This window comes from Bubalus kerabau, chromosome 23, assembly GCF_029407905.1.
Source record: "Bubalus kerabau isolate K-KA32 ecotype Philippines breed swamp buffalo chromosome 23, PCC_UOA_SB_1v2, whole genome shotgun sequence".
NCBI lineage: Eukaryota > Metazoa > Chordata > Mammalia > Artiodactyla > Bovidae > Bubalus > Bubalus kerabau.
In genome coordinates this window covers 27,699,549-27,718,317 of record NC_073646.1, presented here as the reverse complement: position 1 = coordinate 27,718,317, position 18,769 = coordinate 27,699,549, and the positions used below count along the sequence as shown (strand labels likewise).

Below are 18,769 nucleotides of genomic sequence, written 5' to 3'. Positions count from 1 at the left end.
GGCAATAAGGAACTAACCCACTATCGGAAGAGAAAGCCAGGAAAGACAACCCAGGGAAATCGCGGCCCCCGGTTGGCCAGAGTGGCTCCGTCGCTGAAATTCTTCCTTCCCTCAGCTGGGCTGCACCTCTAGGGAATAGGGCCCGTTCCTGACCCCCGACAGGTTCGGCCCTTTCTGCCTCAAGACTCCTGGCACTCATCCGACCCGAGGGTCCAGCTTTTCTGCCCTTACGCTTCCGTTGGCTTCGTTCAAACTGGCCGCTTTCGGCATCACCCAATCAGAATGCTCGATCTTCGGCCGCCGCCCAATGAGCACGTGGAACGGGGGGGCGGAAAAGGGCGTGAAGCCCAATCGCAGCGCCATCACACTTGAGGGCAAAGAGGTTAGGCAGCCCGCATGGCGCTCCGGTCAATAAAATCGATAGCTGGAAGCTGCCTGTGTTTCAGGCAAAGGCGGTGCAGTAGCGGCGCCGCCATTTTCCCCGAAGGCATCTTCCGGTGCCTTTCACCCAAGTTCGGGCAGGAGTTTCCTGAATAACAGCGAAAGGTTTCCGTTAGCCCCGCAGGCGGCTGATTCCGGTTCCCGCCGGGCCTCCCCAGCACGCTCCGCACGGGTCTGGCGGGGGCTCCCAAATCCCCGGCCCCTCCAGTCCCCAGGGGCCGACGCTGGGACGGGCAAGGCCGTGGTGCCGGCTTCTCGGGTCCAATGGCGCGGCCTTCGGCTCCGCTTCCTGCGCGGGGACCAGGAGAGGCCAGACCCGGCCGGAGAAGGGGAAGGAGACCGAGGGCGGTGAAGTTCGGGGACGTGGCCTTGTACTTCTCCCGGGAGGAATGGGGGTGTCTGCGGCCCGCGCAGAGGGCCCTATACCGGGACGTGATGCAGGAGACCTACGGCCACCTGGGCGCGCTCGGTGAGGCCCGGCCCAATCTGCTTCCGCGGCCCGAAGGGATGGAGGAGCTGGGGGTGGGAGGAGGCAGGGAGTCTAGAGGTCCAGGGTCCTGGCCTGCGACCAGGTTGTGTCAGGGGAGGAGGACGGGGGCTGGGCAGATGATGCCACCGGGTAAATCAATCTACCCAGCATTGTGTATGAGCTGGGCCTGACTGGTTCTCCTTCCCCCAGGGTGCGCAGGTCCCAAACCAGCCCTCATCTCCTGGTTGGAACGAAATACCGATGATTGGGAAACGGCTGCCCTGGATCCACAGGAGTGCCCAAAAGGGGTAGCAGTCCAAAGAAGTGAGTGAAAAATGCCTCTGGAGGGCTTGCAGCCTCTAATGATGACTCAGTCCAGAGTTTTTCGGTGCCGAGGGGTGGTAGCTATGACCCCATCTGGAATGCTCTATTTACTGTATTTATTTTCACAACTTCAGGGTTTTTGTCTCTTTGATGGTGTCCAATTCCTGTTGTCAATGTCTAAACTGACCACATGCAGTTGTCTGTTGTGTAAATGGATCAGTGAACTTTTAAAAAGAGTTACCACCCTCTTGGGGCTTCTCAGGTGGCTCAGTGGTAAAGAACCCACCTGCCAATGCAGGAGACCCTGGTTGGATCCCTGGGTCAGGAAGATCACCTGGAGAAGGAAATGGCTCTCCATTCCAGTATTCTTGCCTGGAGAATCCTATGGACATAGGAGCCTGGTTTGCTACGGTCCATGGAGTTGCAAAGAGTCAGACATGACTGAGCAACTAAACCTCCACCTCCACCACACTCTTGCCTCCTTCCCAGGATTCTGCCTCCAGCCTGTTTTAAATTGGGCTCCAAGAGAGCCTATAGGGCTTCCCTGGAAGCTCTGAAGGTAAAGAATCTGCCTGCAATGCAGGAGACCCAGGTTCAATCCCTGGGTCAGGAAGATTCCCTGGAGAAGGGCATGGCACCCCACTCCAGTATTTTTGCTTGGAGAAATCTGGACAGAAGAGCCTGGTGGACCGTGGTTCATGGAGTTGCAGGGTCAGACAGGACTGAGCAGCTAACGCTGAGAGCCTATAGCTCTGAGTTTTCCAGGTTTGGATTGAAAGGATCCAATGGGGAAGAGTGGTCTGGCGTGCACTGGCCTCTTATTGCCCTTCTGGCCAAGTGACCCCGATCAGTGCAGGATTCTTTAGCCCTCAGGATGAAGCAAGGCTCTGATTAAGGCCATTCAGGTAGAAGGAGCCCAGATCCACCTACAGGGGCAGATGCAACTCTGGGCTGGAGTTTCTTTGCCAGGTTCTCTAAGAGCAGGGATTTTTCTAAGTTCTGACATACTTCCTTGCTTAAAACTTTTCAGTTTAAAAAAAAAACAACAACTTTTCAGTTTTTGCCAAGGCAGTTGTCAAATGGTTAGCAGTTATATGTAAGTCAATTGGGGAATTTGGTGAAAATACCCATTTCTGGACCCTATCCCAGAACTATTCATATACTCATATAGATGTGTATGTGTGTGTGTATTTTCAATAGCCCCAGTTGATTTGGCTGTATATTTAGGTTTGGTTCTCAGAGTGTGGTCTCAGACAACCACCAGCAGCAGCAGCATCACTTGGGAGTGTATTAGAAAATGGAGAATCCCAGGCCCCACCTTAGACCTGCTGAATCCCAAATTGGGAGTAGGGCCCAGCAGTCTCTTTCATGCCTGCATGCTCAGTCGCTGAGTCATGTCCAACTCTGCGACTCCATGGACTGTAGCCCACAAAGCTACTCTGTCCATGGGATCCTCCAGACAAGAATACTGGATTCAGTTGCCATTTCCTCCTCTAAGGGATTCTTCCCAACCTGGGAATTGAACCCTCATCTCCTGAATTTCCTGCATTAGCAGGCAGCTTTACCACTGTGTCACCTGTGAAGCCCTAATGTGTTTCATTAAACCCTCCAAATGATTAGGATCACAATATAATTTGAGAAGCATGGACTTAGAGGGCCTTATGACCTAGTTACTGCCAGATCATACCTCACTTGTTTTCATTTCCTGCCTTAAATTTAACCTCTTCAAAAATTTTTTAGTTTTTATAGTCAGCTTAATCTTTCCAAGAAACCTTCCCTGACTTCTCCAAGCTGGATTAGGGGCTTCGGTAATACCCTCCATATTCTGGAGCAGTATGTCTCACTTAGTTGGTTGTCTGTGTCACTGACACTCCTTGAAGATGGCGTTGAGTCTGATTGTTTTATAACCTGTAACACTAATAGGAAAGAGTAGAAGCCCAGTGTTTGTTAATTTCTCCTTTGTGTCCATATAGAAACCAGAAAGAAGAATGAAGAGAAGGAAGTATTCCCGCCTAAGGAGGCGCCCCGAAAGGGGAAGCGTGGCCGGCGGCCCAGCAAACCCCGCCTGATTCCCCGGCAGACCTCAGGAAGTCCCATCTGCCCTGACTGTGGTTGTACCTTTCCCGATCACCCAGCCCTGCAGAGGCACAAGTGTGCCCAGAATCTGAAAAAGCCTTACCCTTGCCCAGACTGTGGACGCCGCTTTTCCTACCCGTCCCTGCTGGTCAGTCATCGGCGGGCACACTCTGGGGAGTGTCCCTACGTTTGTGACCAGTGTGGCAAGCGGTTCTCCCAGCGCAAGAACCTCTCCCAGCACCAGGTCATCCACACAGGCGAGAAGCCCTACCACTGTCCTGACTGCGGCCGCTGCTTCCGGAGGAGTCGGTCCTTGGCCAATCACCGGACCACGCACACGGGTGAAAAACCCCACCAGTGCCCCAGCTGCGGGCGTCGCTTCGCCTACCCCTCCCTGCTCGCCATCCACCAGCGCACACACACCGGAGAGAAGCCCTACCCCTGCCTGGAATGCAACCGGCGCTTCCGCCAGCGCACCGCCCTGGTCATCCACCAGCGCATCCACACGGGCGAGAAGCCCTACCCATGCCCGGACTGCGAGCGGCGCTTCTCGTCGTCCTCTCGCCTGGTCAGTCACCAGCGGGTACACTCTGGGGAACGTCCCTACGCCTGTGAGCACTGCGAAGCCCGCTTCTCGCAGCGCAGCACGCTGCTCCAGCACCAGCTCTTGCACACGGGAGAGAAGCCGTACCCCTGCCCGGACTGCGGCCGCGCCTTCCGACGGAGCGGCTCCCTCGCCATCCACCGCAGCACTCACACGAAGGAGAAGGAGAAGTTGCACGCGTGTGATGACTGTGGTCGCCGATTCGCCTACCCCTCACTGCTGGCCAGTCACCGGCGCGTCCACTCGGGCGAACGGCCCTACGCCTGCGACCTGTGCTCCAAGCGCTTTGCCCAGTGGAGCCACTTGGCTCAGCATCAGCTCCTGCACACAGGGGAGAAGCCCTTCCCTTGCCTGGAGTGTGGCCGCTGCTTCCGCCAGAGGTGGTCTCTGGCGGTCCACAAGTGTATCCCCGGCGTCCAGAACTGTGGCCCTAGATCTGCCATAGGGGCGCCTAGCCAGAAAGGCCAGGCCCTTTAGAAGGGGAGGGACTGTGTAAGTTCATTTCACTTCATGGAGGGGGCCCAGAAAAGGGAAGGAGCCCCCTGATCATACAGGTCAGAGTCAGAACTAAAACCCTGTTGCTACACAGAGCTGAAGTTTAGTGTATTCTACCATGCTGGCTGCCTTAATACCTGCGTCTAGAACAGACAGCCTCAGTGACAAGAGGGGACATTATGCGGTAAAAATTTTTCAACGTGCCCTGTCCTAAAGGACTTGTTGTGTGTGGGGTATCAGGCTAAAGGTTCTCCCCATCTAATTTAGGGGCTGTGTTTTCTAGTTTGTGCATGCAGTCAGGAGGATCCCATTCATGGGGTGCAAGATCTTCCCCCTCCTCTGCCTCTTCTTCCTTGCTAGGTTTGAAACAAACTTGGTTTAGCCCCCTTTTGACAGTATTCCTGCCAAGTGATCTGCCCTTTAAAACCTCCCTTAATGCAGCTCTCTACCTCACAAGGTGGGTCCTTTCACTGTGGCATAGCTCTGACCTTTAGAAGGGCCTTAAGTACTACATTGTCCTTCCCTGGAAGCCTTGCCCAGAATATGTTTAAAACTTGATCTACGTGGCAGCCCTTCAGAAAACTTAATCACAGATACGTTTCCATGTTTTCAGGTTCAGTTCAGTCGCTCAGTCGTGTCTGACTCTTTGCAACCCCATGAATCGCAGCACGCCAGGCCTCCCTGTTTTCAGGTTAAATAGCATTAATTTGGTCAATCTTTCCTAAAAGACAGGCTTTCAGTTCCCACACGTGATCTCTCCCCAGGCAGGTGCTGGTTTTTCGATGTCTTTTTAAAAAAGTCATACAAAACAAGCCAGCATCATAGTGTGCACTATACCCCCTTGGTCTGTACTTGTTTGAAGAGGTCTAGATTGTACTGGATTTGGAGGTGGTGACAGTGTACCAGGGCTTTATTGGGTTGCAGACACCTATATATCTAAGCTTTTTCTTTTTAAACCACATGCTGTGAAGCTAAGTCTTCTGCATCCTGCGTTTGGAAGTTTGGTTCGAGGTAGGTCTGGGACATAAGCACAGTGAGCTTTGGGAGACTGATTTTAAGGAAGAGCAGGGTGGGGGAACTGTGGTCTAGCAGCAAGAAGTAAAACCAGGACCAGCTTGTACTTTATCTGATGGATTTGAATTTCTTGGGAATTGGGTCTCACTCCTCCCTAAGTCTCATGAGAATAAGGAGACACTAGTACAGAACCTTCTTTTGATTCCTCTGTCAGCATCTTTCATGAAATGAGGCGAGGCCATTCAGGGAAGTTAGAAAGTTAGGTAATTGAATATGAAGCAGAAGTCTAGTCATCAAGTTATGTTCATCCCTGCCTCCCTCACAGAAGCTCCATATGGCAGCAGCAACATGTTTTAACCTTTGATATGCCTTCATGGCACCCATCCCTAAGTATTTACTCAGTAAAACTTTACTGAATTAAATAAACAAGGCCTACCACTTGGCCTTGGGGAGCTGCACCAAATTGGAATTTCCAAACATGATGTATAGTCCAACCTTGGAGTTGGTCATCCTCCTGCCCATTGCTTCTTCCCTCATTTCTTCTGCCATCAGCCCCAGGGATGTGTGGCTGGGGCAGAGTGTTTGTAATTACCTCTGTTCTGGTTTTTAGCAAGTTGAATTGTAACTGTTTCTTCTTGGATTGATGGGCTACCCCCAAAGCAGAGGTCGTATCAGATTGGGATTCATTAAAATGTCTGATGAGTGACTATGTTCCTTGTGGAATTATTGTTTATAAAATATAAATCTAGTTCCTTGACTGAAGAGACATTTTTATAGTTCTGATGGAAACCTTGCCCTTACCTAGCAGAGACCTATTAGAATTCTGCTTCGCCTTCTGTTGTAGAACTGATTCTTTTACCTACTTTTATCACCAGGCTAACCCAACTATTTCCTTTCCTAGGAATTTTAGAAATTTCTTTGGACCTCAATTGTAACTCATAAAATTTCAGAGCTGTTGGTAGGCAATCCCAGTATGTGGTCTGTAGAGGGCTGAGATGAGACAAGTTCTTAGGTTTACCTCATCAGTCCCAGGATCCCAACTTCAGCTGGTTGATCTTCAACCAGCTGTAGCCAGGGGGAGAGCTTTTGTTTTTGGCTGTGCCATATCGCTTGCGGGATCTTAGTTCCCTGACCAGGAACTGAACCTATGACCCTTGCAGTGGAAGCCTGGATTCTTAATCACTGGACCGTCAGGGAAGTCCCTGTAGTCAGTTGTTGATCCCAGTATTCTTCCAAGTAATTCTTTCTTCTGCTTCTGGTAGTTAAGAGTTTGTTACTTGTGACCAAAAGAATGAACTAATCTACAATGCCATTATGGATCTATCTCCCATCTGTCTTTATGCCTGTGTGTGGGCTATGAAGGAAGACAATTACAATGCTGCTGAGAGGAGCCAGCCTTTCCACTCCATCCTCAGCTGAACTTTCAACATTATTGTCTTTCATAGGTCCCAAACCACTGACTGCCTTCTCTTTCACTAAGAAAACAGGGTGTCAAATAAGAATTCCTGTAACATTCCACTCTATTGTCACTCCAAAAGTTCTGTGTGATCACTTGTTCTTACTTGCTGTCAGGGGAGGCCCCTCATACAGTGCTTCCCAATACAGGTATGCCTGGATTTCCTCTACTTCTGCCCCCTCATGGACTTTGCTCCATCTATTATTCTCTTAAGTTTTACATTTTCAGAGTCTTGTTTTTTTATTAAGGTACAAACATACCTTAAAAAAAAAATTCATTATTTATTTGGCTATACCAGGTTTTAGTTGTGCATGCAGGCTCTAGTTCCCTGACCAGGGATTGAACCTGGGACCCCTACACTGGGAGTGGAGTCTTGACCCCTGGACCACCAGGGAAGTCCTAGTTTCAGAGTCTCTTTTCTGGAACATACATACCAACCTATAAACATGCTAAAATCTGTCTTTAAAAACAATAAATTTCCCTTGGCCTCTGTCCTAATCTGTTTTCAGCTAAATTTCTTGAAACAGTAGTCTACATTCACTGTATCCACTCTGTTTATTCTTTGGCCCATTGCCATAGTATTCTAGCCACTTTGTTAAGCATCTGTGATGTGCTGTGTACTGTGTTAAGCACTTTATATACATTCCTGTCTGTAGTTCTTACAAGAACTCCATAAAGCCAGTGTTAGGAATTGCTCCTCCTTGGGGCTCTCATGTTGCTACACATCTTGTTTAGTATGCAAAAATGCAAGGCCCTGTCTTCAACAAATTCTCAGATTTGTGTCAGTTCCAAAGCTGGAGCCTTTTGATAGGAGGTTGGGTCCCTGTGATGAAGGACCTTGTTACATTGGCAAAGGCATGCTGTAAGTCTTCCTACTCTTTACCAAATATACCTGCACCCGTTTACCAGGGTGGCTGGGCATGGGAGAAGGAAAGTAACTAGAATTTTCAGGGTTCTAATTCTTAAGAGATCCAAATGAGAGAAATTTTATTAAATAAGAGAAAATGTTCTTCCAGAAATTAACCCTAATAGTTATGATTAATTGATTTGCAACAAAGGTGCCAAGACAATTCAAGTCTCAATCTTTTCAACAAATGGTCCCAGGACATCATAAGAAGGAAGTTGGACCTCTAATCATATACAAAAATTAACTCAAAATGAACCCCAGAACTAAACGTAAAAGCTATAAAACTTTGAAGGAGACATAAGTATGTTTGTGATTCTGGATTAGGAAATGGTTACTAAGCTATGACACCAAAAGCACAAGTGACAAAAGAAAAAACTGATTAACTGATCATCAAAGTCAAAATTTGGGGGGAGTTTCCTGGTGGTCCAGTGGTTAGGACTGTAGTGCTTTCACTGCTGTGGCCTGGGTTCAGTCACTGGTTGGGGAACTAAGATCCCGTAAGCCATGCAGCACAGCCAAAAAACCCCCAAATTTTAAAAACCACTTTGTGTTTCAAAGGACATCTTGAAGACTGAAAATCCATAGACTGGGAGAAAGTATTTGCAAATCACAGATCTGAAATGGAATTTGCATCCAGCATATATTTTAAAAACTTTTACACTGATACCAAAGACAGGCAAAGACACTACAAAAAAATTACAAATATCCTTTGTGACTATTGACATAGAAATCTTGAACAAAATACAAGCAAACCCAAGCAGTACACTAAAAGTTTTATATACCATGACCAAGTGGGTTTTATTCCTGGAATTTGAGAATGTGTCAACAGACAAAAATTAATCAATGTGATATGTCACCTTAATAGAATGAAGGAAAAAAACCCCAAATCATCTCAATTAATGCAATAAAAGAATGACAAAATTCCACATCTTTTCACAATAAAAACACTTAATGAACAAGAAACAGAAGGAAACTCACTATGATAAAAACCATACCTGAAAAACCCACGGCTAATAACATACTCAGGGGTCAAAGACTAAAAGTTTTTCCCCTGGAATTAGGAACAATGTCTGTTTTTGCCACTTCTAGTAAATATTATATTAGAGGTTCCAGGCAAAGCAAGTAGGCAAGAAGAAGAAATAGGCATTCAAATTAGGAAGAAGTAAAATTATCTCCATTCACTGACAACATGATCTTATATCTAGAAAACCCTAAAGATTACACACAGTAAGAGCTAATAAATGAATTCAGCAAAGTTTCAAGATACAAAATCAACACACAAAAATCAGTTGCAATGAACAATCCAAAAAGATAACTCCATTTACAATAGCACAAAAAGAATACTTAGGAATAAATGTAACCCTGAATCACAGTCTCAATGGTGATGAAGCTTTGAAACTAGAGACGTGGTGGTTATACAACATTGTGAATGCACTAAATGCTGCCTGACTGTACACTTTAAAATGGTTAATCATGTTTTGTCCAGGCAATACCCAGCTTGCTTCTCTTTCTCTTTTCCTCCCAACATTTTACTTTTAGAATTTTCAGTGAACACCCATATACTCATCACCTATTTTCTACCCATTAGCATTTTACTATTCTATTCTTTACTATTCTTTATCACATAACTACCTATCTTTCTGCCAGTCCACTTTATTTTCTGATGCATTTCAAAGACATTGTCATCATCAGTACACTTCGCCCCTAAACATTCAGCATGCATGTCATCAACTAGAGCTCAGTATCTGTTTTACATATTTTTGAGTCAAACTTACATAAAATGCACAAATTTTAAGTGTATTTTGCTGAATGTTGACAAATGCACCCATCTGTCTAACCCAACCCCCTATCAAGACACAGAACATTACCATCCTAGAAATTTCCCTCAGGCCCTTACTTAGTCAATCCCAACCACACCCCACCAGAGACAACTACTGTTATAATTTTGTCCCAACCATACATTCATTTTCCATTATATTAAACTTCATATAGTTGGTATCACAGAACATGTATTCTTTTGTCTAAGGCTTCTGTCATTCAGCATGATGTCTTTGAGAACTGCTTCTCTTTTAGACCTCCAATTTTTGAATTCAGAGCTAGGAGGATGCTCCCAGACCCATTAAAAAAAAGCAGAACTATACGTGCTGAGGAGAAGGCAATGGCACCCCACTCCAGTACTTTTGCCTGGAAAATCCCATGGACAGAGGAGCCTGGTGGGCTGCAGTCCATGGGGTTGCTCGAGTCAGACACGACTGAGCGACTTCACTTTCACTTTTCACTTCCCTGCATTGGAGAAGGAAATGGCAACCCACTCCAGTGTTCTTGCCTGGAGAATCCCAAGGACGGGGGAGCCTGGTGGGCTGCCATCTATGGGGTCGCACAGAGTCGGACACGACTGAAGCGACTTAGCAGCAGCAGCAGCATACATGCTGAAATTGAGCACTACACGAGATATAAAGTGAAAGGGGGAAAAAAAGCAGTGAAGTGCGATTCATATGGTACTTGTGAAAAAAAAAAGATGTAAGCTTTTATATGCTTAAAATAACTCAGGAAGGACACAAGAAACTGGTTATAGATGTTGCCTCAAGGGATGGGAAAAACACTAGAGATTTTTTTGCTAAAAAACTGAAGCATAATACACATAGAAATAAGTTCACATATCACAAGTGTACAGCTCAGTTTTCACAAACTGAATACATCTGAGTAACCAGCACTTAAAACAGGAATTAATCTGTCAGCACCCTAGAAACAAAAAAGATAACCCTCTATCACAATTCTTTAGCAGGGGACTATGCTGGGTCTTCCATGCTCTGTGGAATTTCTCTAGTTGTGGAGTATAGGCGCCACTCTCTAGTTGCCGTGCTCAGATCTCTCATTGGAGTGGCCTCCCTTGTTGCAGAGCACAGGTTTCAGGGCACACGGGCTCCAGGAGTTGCAGCTCCCGGGCTCTGGAGCGCAAGCCGAATAGTTGTGGGCTCAGTTGCTCCAAGGTATGTGGGATCTTCCTGGCCCAGGGACCAAACCTGTGACTCTTGCATTGGAAGGTGGATTCTTTACACTGAGCCACCAGGAAGCCCACTTCTGTTGTTTATACTCTGGTTTTTTGGCCATGAGGCATATGGGATCTTCTGACATTTTAACTGTGTCTTGGTGTGGGTCTCTTTGGGGACATTGTGTTTGGGACTCACTGCTTTCTGGACCTGGTTGTCTGGTTTCTTTGCCAAACTAGGCAAGTTTTAAGCCATTATCTCTTCAAATAGGTTTTCTGTCCCTTCTTTCTCTCTCCTTCTGGGACCTCTCTAATGCGAATGTTCATCTGCTTGATGTTCCCTCAATGGTCCCTTAAACTATCCTCATTTTTGTTTTGTTTCCTTTTCTTCTATAATTGAGATTTTACTGGTTGTTTTGAGGATCAGCGCACAGATGTTTCAATTTGTACACAATTCTTAAGGTACATACTAAAAATCTAAAAAAATCATTTAGTTGTGATTCTTTTCTGAACAGTATTCCAGTGACTTTCCAGCTTGAAATTTAGAGGCAAGTTTTCCTTAACAGGATGTGCTTAGTCGCTCAGCTGTGTCTGATTCTTTGCAACCCCATGGCTCCTCTGTCCGTGGGTGTTCTCCAGGCGGGAATACTGGAGTGGGTAGCCTATCACTTCTCCAGGGGATCTTCCCGACCCAGGAATTGAACCAGGGTCTTCTGCATTGCAGGCAGATTCTTTACCAACTGAGCTATCTGGGAAGCCCCCTCTACACTCTATCCACTCTTAAGTTTCTCTAACACAAATATTCCTATCAGGGGAGTTTACTAATATCTAACCCTTGACATTTATAGAAGAAATGCCACATCCAAATTTGCCACTATGCAAAAAATGTTCATTGAATGGAATTTAATGCATTGAGCTCATAAAATGACTTGCTCTCATTTTGTCACAAGAAAAATGCCATCGCCAGTAAGAGTGTTCCTGACCTAGGAAGCAGCAGCAAATGAGTCACCTTGAAACATGATTTGCCATAAATGACAAGATACAATAACTGTAAAACCCTATTATCATAGTGTACTTACACGTATACATTTACTGATGATATATAATATAAACAATATACTACATGCACAATATACTATAACTGAAGTACTAAACTATCTCCACCAAGGGGAAAAACCGTACCTCATCAACAATGGTAAAAAAAAGAGCAAAGCAGAAGCACAATTACACTAAAAAAACCATTAAGGCTCCTTCCATCCTTATGTTCCATGAAACATACAACCCAATGATACTGCAAAAATGATAAATATAACCTAAAACTAATCAAATTTTGATGAACAACATTCTCGCATTAATTTTAAAGATAGGATTGCTTTTATCACTTAGATTTCTTAAGATTTCAAGAGGAATAACAACACTACATGTAATGATCAAGAGTTCAATCCAGAAAGAAGATATAACAATTATATATGCATCAACACGGCTATGGACGGAGGTTCATGACATTGTACAGGAGACAGGGATCAAGACCATCCCCAAGAAAAAGAAATGCAAAAAAGCAAAATGGCTGTCTGAGGAGGCCTTACAAATAGCTGAGAAAAGAATAGAAGTGAAAAGCAAAGGAGAAAAGGAAAGATACACCCATTTGAATGCAGAGTTCCAAAGAATAGCAAGGAGAGATAAGAAAGCCTTCCTCAGCGATCAATGCAAAGAAATAGAGGAAAACAACAGAATGGGAAAGACTAGAGATCTCTTCAAGAAAATTAGAGATACCAAGGGAACATTTCATGCAAAGATGGGCTCAATAAAGGACAGAAATAGTATGGACCTAACAGAAGCAGAAGATATTAAGAAGAGGTGGCAAGAATACACAGAAAACTGTACAAAGAAGAATCTTCACGACCTAGATAATCACGATGATGTGATCACTGACCTAGAGCCAGACATCCTGGAATGTGAAGTCAAGTGGGCCTTAGAAAGCATCACTATGAACAAAGCTAGTGGAGGTGATGGAATTCCAGTTATGGAATTCCAGTTGAGCTACTTCAAATCCTAAAAGATGATGCTGTGAAAGTGCTGCACTCAATATGCCAGCAAATTTGGAAAACTCAGCAGTGGCCACAGGACTGGAAAAGGTCACTTTTCATTCCAATCCCAAAGAAAGGCAATGCCAAGAATGCTCAAACTACTGCACAATTACACTCATCTCACATGCTAGTAAATTAAAGTTCAAAACTCTCCAAGCCAGGCTTTAGCAATACATGAACCGTGAACTTCCAGATGTTTAAGCTTGTTTTAGAAAAGGCAGAGGAACCAGAGATCAAATTGCCAACTTCCGCTGAATTCATCGAAAAAGCAAGAGAGTTCCAGAAAAACATCTATTTATGCTTTACTGACTATGTCAAAGCCTTTGACTGTGTGGATCACGATAAACCGGAAAATTCTGAAAGAGATGGGAATACCAGACCACCTGACCTGCCTCTTGAGAAATATGTATGCAGGTCAAGAAGCAACAGTTAGAACTGGACATGGAACAACAAACTGGTTCCAAATAAAAAAAGGAGTATGTCAAGGCTGTATATTGTCACCCTGCTTATTTAACTTATATGCAGAGTACATCATGAGAAACGCTGGGCTGGAGGAAGCACAAGCTGGAATCAAGATTGCAGGGAGAAATATCAGTAACCTCAGATATACAGATGACACCACCCTTATGGCAGAAAGTGAAGAGGAACTAAAGAGCCTTTTGATGAGAGTGAAAGAGGAGAGTGAAAAAGTTGGCTTAAAGCTCAACATTCAGAAAACTAGGATCATGGCATCTTGTCCCATCACTTCATGACAAATAGATGGGGAAACAGTGGAAACAGTGTCAGACTTTATTTTGGGGGGCTCCAAAATCACTGCAGATGGTGATTGCAGCCATGAAATTAAAAGACGCTTACTCCTTGGAAGGAAAGTTATGATCAACTTAGACAGCATATTAAAAAGCAGAGACATTACTTTGCCAAAAAAGGTCTGTCTAGTCAAAGCTATGGGTTTTCCAGCAGTCATGTATGGATGTGAGAGTTGGACCATAAAGAAAGCTGAGCACTGAAGAATTGATATTTTTGAACTATGGTGTTGGAGAAGACTCTTGAGAGTCCCTGGGACTGCAAGGAGATCCAACCAGTCCATCCTAAAGGAGATCAGTCCTGAGTGTTCATTGGGAGGACTGATGTTGAAACGCCAATCCTTTGGCCACCTGATGCGAAGAGCTGACTCATTGGAAAAGACCCTGATGCTGGGAAAGATTGAAGGCAGGAGAAGGGGATGACAGAGGATGAGATGGTTGGATGGCATCACGGACTCAATGGACATGAGTTTAGGTAAACTCTGAGGGTTGGTGATGGACAGGGAGGCCTTGCATGCTGTGGTTCATGGGGTCGCAAAGAGTCGGACACGACTGAGTGACTGAACTGAATGGGTTTCCCACATGGCTTAGTGGGTAAAGAACCTGCCTGCCAATGCAGGAGACACAGGAGATTAGGGTTTGATCCCTGGGTCAGGAAGATTCCGTGGAGGAGGGCATGATAACTCACTCCAGCATCCTCACCTGGAGAATCCCATGGACAGAGGAGCCTGGCAGGTCACAGTCAATAGGATCGCAAAGAGTCTGACACAACCAAAGCGACTGAGCACGCACGCACACACGCACCCAACAAAGGAGCACCTCAGTGTGTAAGGCAAATACTAACAACCACAAAGGGAGAACTCGACAGTAACACAATAATAGTAGGGGACTTGACTACCCCACTTTCACCAATGGACAGATCATCCAGACAAAAAATGAATGAGGAAACACAGGCCTTATGTGACATTTTAGAAGAGCTGGACTTAAATGACATTTAAAGAGCATTTCATCCAAAAGCAGCAGTCTACACATTCTTCCCAAGTGCACACGAAACATTCTCCAGGACTGACCACATGGTGCACCACAAGGCGAGCTTTGGTAAATTTAAGAAAACTGAAATCATACCAAGCATCTTTTCTGATCGCAATGCTATGAGATTAGATATAAACTACAAGAAAAAAACTCTAAAGCACAAGCACACGGTGGCTAAGCAATATGCCACTAAACAATCAATAGATTTCACTGAAGAAATCAAAAAGGAAATAAAGACCTAGAGATAAATGAAAATTAAAGTACAGGGGTCCAAAACCTATGGGATGCAGCCAAAGCTGTTCTAAGAGGAAGGTTTACAGCAATATGACCTTACTTCAAGAAACAAAGAGAAATTTCAAATAACCTTACACCTAAAACAACTAGAGAAAGAAGAAAAAACAAAACCTAAAGTTAGTAGAAGGAAAGAAATAAAAAAGATCAAAGCAGAAATTAATGAAATAGAGACCAAGAAAACAACTGCAAAGATCAATGAAACTAAAAGCTGGTTCTCTGAAATGATAAACAAAATTGATAAACCTTTGCCAGACTCACCAAGAAAAAAAAGAGAGAGAACTCAAATCAGTGAAATTAGAAATGAAAAAGAAGTTACAACTGACTCCACAGAAATACCAAGGATCCTAAAAGACTACTATGAGCACCTATATGACCAATAAGGGATTAGTCTCCAAAATTTACAAACATCTCATGACATCTAACAGTTAAAACGAACAACCCACTCAAAAAATGGGCAGAAGACCTAAGTAGATATTTCTCCAAAGATGACATACAGATGGGCAACAGGCACATGAAAAGATGCTCAACATTGCTAATTATTAGAGAAATGCAAATCAAAACTACAATGAGGTTATCCCCTCACATCAGCCAGAATGGCTATCATCAAAAAAGCCACAAACAATAAATACTGGAGAGGGTGTGGAGAGAAGGGAACCCTCCTACCCTGTTGGTGGGGATGTAAATTGGTATAGCCACTATGGAGAACAGTATGGAGGTTCCTTAAAAAACTAAAAACAGAGCTACCATATGACCCTGCAATCCCACTCATGGGCATATCTCCAGAGAAAAACATGATCTGAAAAGATACATGCACTGCAATGTTCACTGCAGCACTGTTTACAACAGCTAAGACATGGAAGCAGAGGAAGCAACCTAATGTCCATTGACAGCGGGCTGGGTAGAATAGATGTGGTACATACATACAATAGAAAATTACTTAACAGGATACACCTACCAATATCTTCAAATGTTGATATGTTGTCACATCATCAGTTCAGTTCAGTCGCTCAGTCGTGTCCGACTCTTTGTGACCCCATGAATCGCCAGGCCTCCCTGTCCATCATAAGTCCCACTAATTCACAATTTAGTATCATATACAATACATACTCAAGTTTTTCAAGTGTTCATAGCACATAACAAAGTTACTAGGAAAATTATACTACCATGACCCAAGATGTTATAGAGTGCACAAAATTCTGACCCGAGAGCCAAGATCAAGGAGTGGTTTGCTTTGGGAAACAATTCTACTCAAAAACAACAGGGAAAGAGAAGAAATTTAAAGTGTTCAATGAGACTGTCCTGGCAGTCCAGTGGCTAAGACTCCATGCTCCCAACACAGGGGGCATGGGTTTGATCCCTAGTCAGGGAACTAAGATCCTTCATGCTGTGTGTCACAGCCAAAAAAAAAAAAAAAAAAAAAAGCGTTTACTGACTCGATGGACGTGAGTCTGAGTGAACTCCGGGAGTTGGTGATGGACAGGGAGGCCTGGCGTGTGGCGATTCATGGGGTCGCAGAGTCAGACACGACTGAGCAACTGAACTGAACTGAAGACATTAAATGCACTACTGACTCCAAATTGCCATTTAATATGCTTCCCAAATTCAATATAATAGTATTTTCTGGTTGTACTGAAAAAAAAAAAAACCAGCAAATAATTTCAACTTTTAAATAAAAATTATTTTATAGCAGCAACATGGATGGACCTAGAGATTGTCAAACTGAGTAATGTCAAAAAAAGACAAATATATGATGTCACTTATATGTGGAATCTTAAAAAATGGTACAAATAAACTTACAAAACAGAAATAGAGTCACAGATGTAGAAAACAACCTTATGATTAGGGGTTGGGGGGAGGGAGGGATAAACTGGGATTGACAAAGACATACTATGTATCAAATAAATATCACAGTATACAGTATGGTACAGGGAACGCCACTCAATACTCTGGTTTAGCCCTATATAGGAAAACAATCTAAAAAAAGAGCGGATATATGTATACCTAAGTCACTTTGCTGTGCACCTGAAACTAACACAACAGTGTAAATCAACTAAGCTCCAATTAAAAAAAAAGTGCTTGCACTTTAAAAATGAAGTAGGATTTCTACTTTCTTAAAAATACTACTAGAGCTACTAAAAAACTTTGCATTTACAAAATAATTGATAAAAATACTCCTCTGGATTGTATGAGAAGGTAGACAGGGACCACTGATAGACTAGGGTGTGTGATATTAATCACACGTAACTTCTTTCTTTCCTTGTTTTCAGTCTCTCCATTTGATGCAGGTAAATCTTTAGTCTTTTGGGTGGCCATTTCCACCTGTTTTCCCTTTGCTCCCTTTTTCCCTTTTGTATCTGAAGATTCATCCTTTCTTGTTGCCTTTTTTGGCTTTGTTTCCACTTTGGCAGGAGTAGATTTAGTTGACAACCTCCCAGGTCTCCTCTTCGGCTCCTCCTTCCACACCCCCGATGAGCAGCTGACCTTCCTCTGGGGCACCCTGGCAGCAGAGTGGGCACGTGCTGGGAGTGGGGAGAGGAGTCTGGAAGCTGGTCTGCCTGCCCATGGCTGCTCCTTCCCCTGCCGGAGCAGCTGGGACACCTCATGGGCCCTATTTTTGTTTTTTTTTGTTTGTTTGTTTTATTCTCTTTTCTTTTTGGTGTTCTGATTGAGTGACTTTTAATACCCTTGTCACCCAGATCACCGGTCTGTTTTTTTCCCTTCTCTGACTTCCTGCTGGTTTCCACTAGTGTATTTTGGTGTCAGTAAATGAATTCAAAAGTTCTAAATCTTTCTTTTTTATAGTTTCTAGCCTTTTGCTGAAGGAGGCTTACTCTTCAGGTCAGTTCTCAGAGACGGCGGTTCTATATGTGGTTGTAGTTTTGGTGTGTCCTCCACAAACTTGATATGAAACTGAACAAAATTTTTAAGAGATGGTCTGCTTCATTCCCCAGTGTTATTAATCATTTATGAGCTGTAATTTGAACACAGGCTTTCAGTTCGAGGCCTGTCCAGTTAGTGTTATAATTACAATAACAACTATAAGCTCCTATTTATTGAGTACTTACTTTGTGCAAGGCGCTATCCTAAGCACTTGGCTGAAATTAAGTTCAACCTAAGGACTCCGGAATCCAGCTCTGCTGCCCCTTGAGCAGTCACTTGCCCCGTCACTTACTTTCAGTGTCTGTAAAAGGGGAGACATCTGAGACCTTCGAGCATGGGCCAGATCAAATACAGGTTAGGAACCTATTTCCACAGCCCAAGGAGCCAGCCCTGCCCGAGTACCAGGGCTCAGCGTTGGGATAAGCCTCCCTCCACTCCCTTACCTCCAGAACCCGCCTCAATCTTGCCCTTGGGCTTTTACCCACCTCCAGTTCCCGGATACCCTCAAGAGATCTCAAGAGAGTAGCAGAAAGGAGTACCTTTACTCCGTTAGAACCTCTCTCTTAGATGCCAGAAAGGCCAGATCAAGAGCGATCTCACGGCCTTTCTATGCCGACCACCTTCAGCTCTGCGTTACTGTACTCTCGGCCTTTTAAACAAACCGCCCCAGAAAGTCCAATCCGAGTCCTTCGTCTCACGGCGACCCGCGCTGTCCAATCAATGCACGTTATCTATAGCCAGGGTTTTAAGCCTTCCGGTTTGTCTCCTGGTACGTAGAGGACAGATTGAAAAAAGCCCGGATGTTGACGTCGGAGAGGCGCCATCCAAGTTAAGGGCAGGCCTGTGGGCCCTTCTGGCCTTTTTCTGAGGCCGGGCGGAAACAGCTAACAGCATTTCC

The 18,769-nt window shown here is 44.7% G+C and overlaps 1 protein-coding gene across 1 annotated transcript; it reads left to right on the top strand.

Annotated features, from left to right (window-relative positions):
* The first annotated feature begins 364 nt into the window (after window positions 1-364).
* On the top strand, window positions 365-6,127 carry ZNF689 (zinc finger protein 689). The gene is made up of 3 exons (XM_055562613.1): window positions 365-910; window positions 1,121-1,234; window positions 3,208-6,127. The coding sequence occupies exons 1-3, from the start codon at window positions 706-708 to the stop codon at window positions 4,389-4,391; spliced, it is 1,503 nt and encodes a 500-aa protein (XP_055418588.1). The 5' UTR covers window positions 365-705; the 3' UTR covers window positions 4,392-6,127.
* Window positions 6,128-18,769: the final 12,642 nt, after the last annotated feature.

What these genes read in the sequence shown, in the direction of transcription:
- ZNF689 (XM_055562613.1), top strand. Translation starts at nt 706, where the DNA reads ATGGCGCGGCCTTCGGCTCCGCTTCCTGCGCGGGGACCAGGAGAGGCC. An exon ending in CGGCCACCTGGGCGCGCTCG is followed by an intron (nt 911 to 1,120) that starts GTGAGGCCCGGC and finishes TCCTTCCCCCAG; the next exon opens with GGTGCGCAGGTCCCAAACCA. An exon ending in AGGGGTAGCAGTCCAAAGAA is followed by an intron (nt 1,235 to 3,207) that starts GTGAGTGAAAAA and finishes GTGTCCATATAG; the next exon opens with AAACCAGAAAGAAGAATGAA.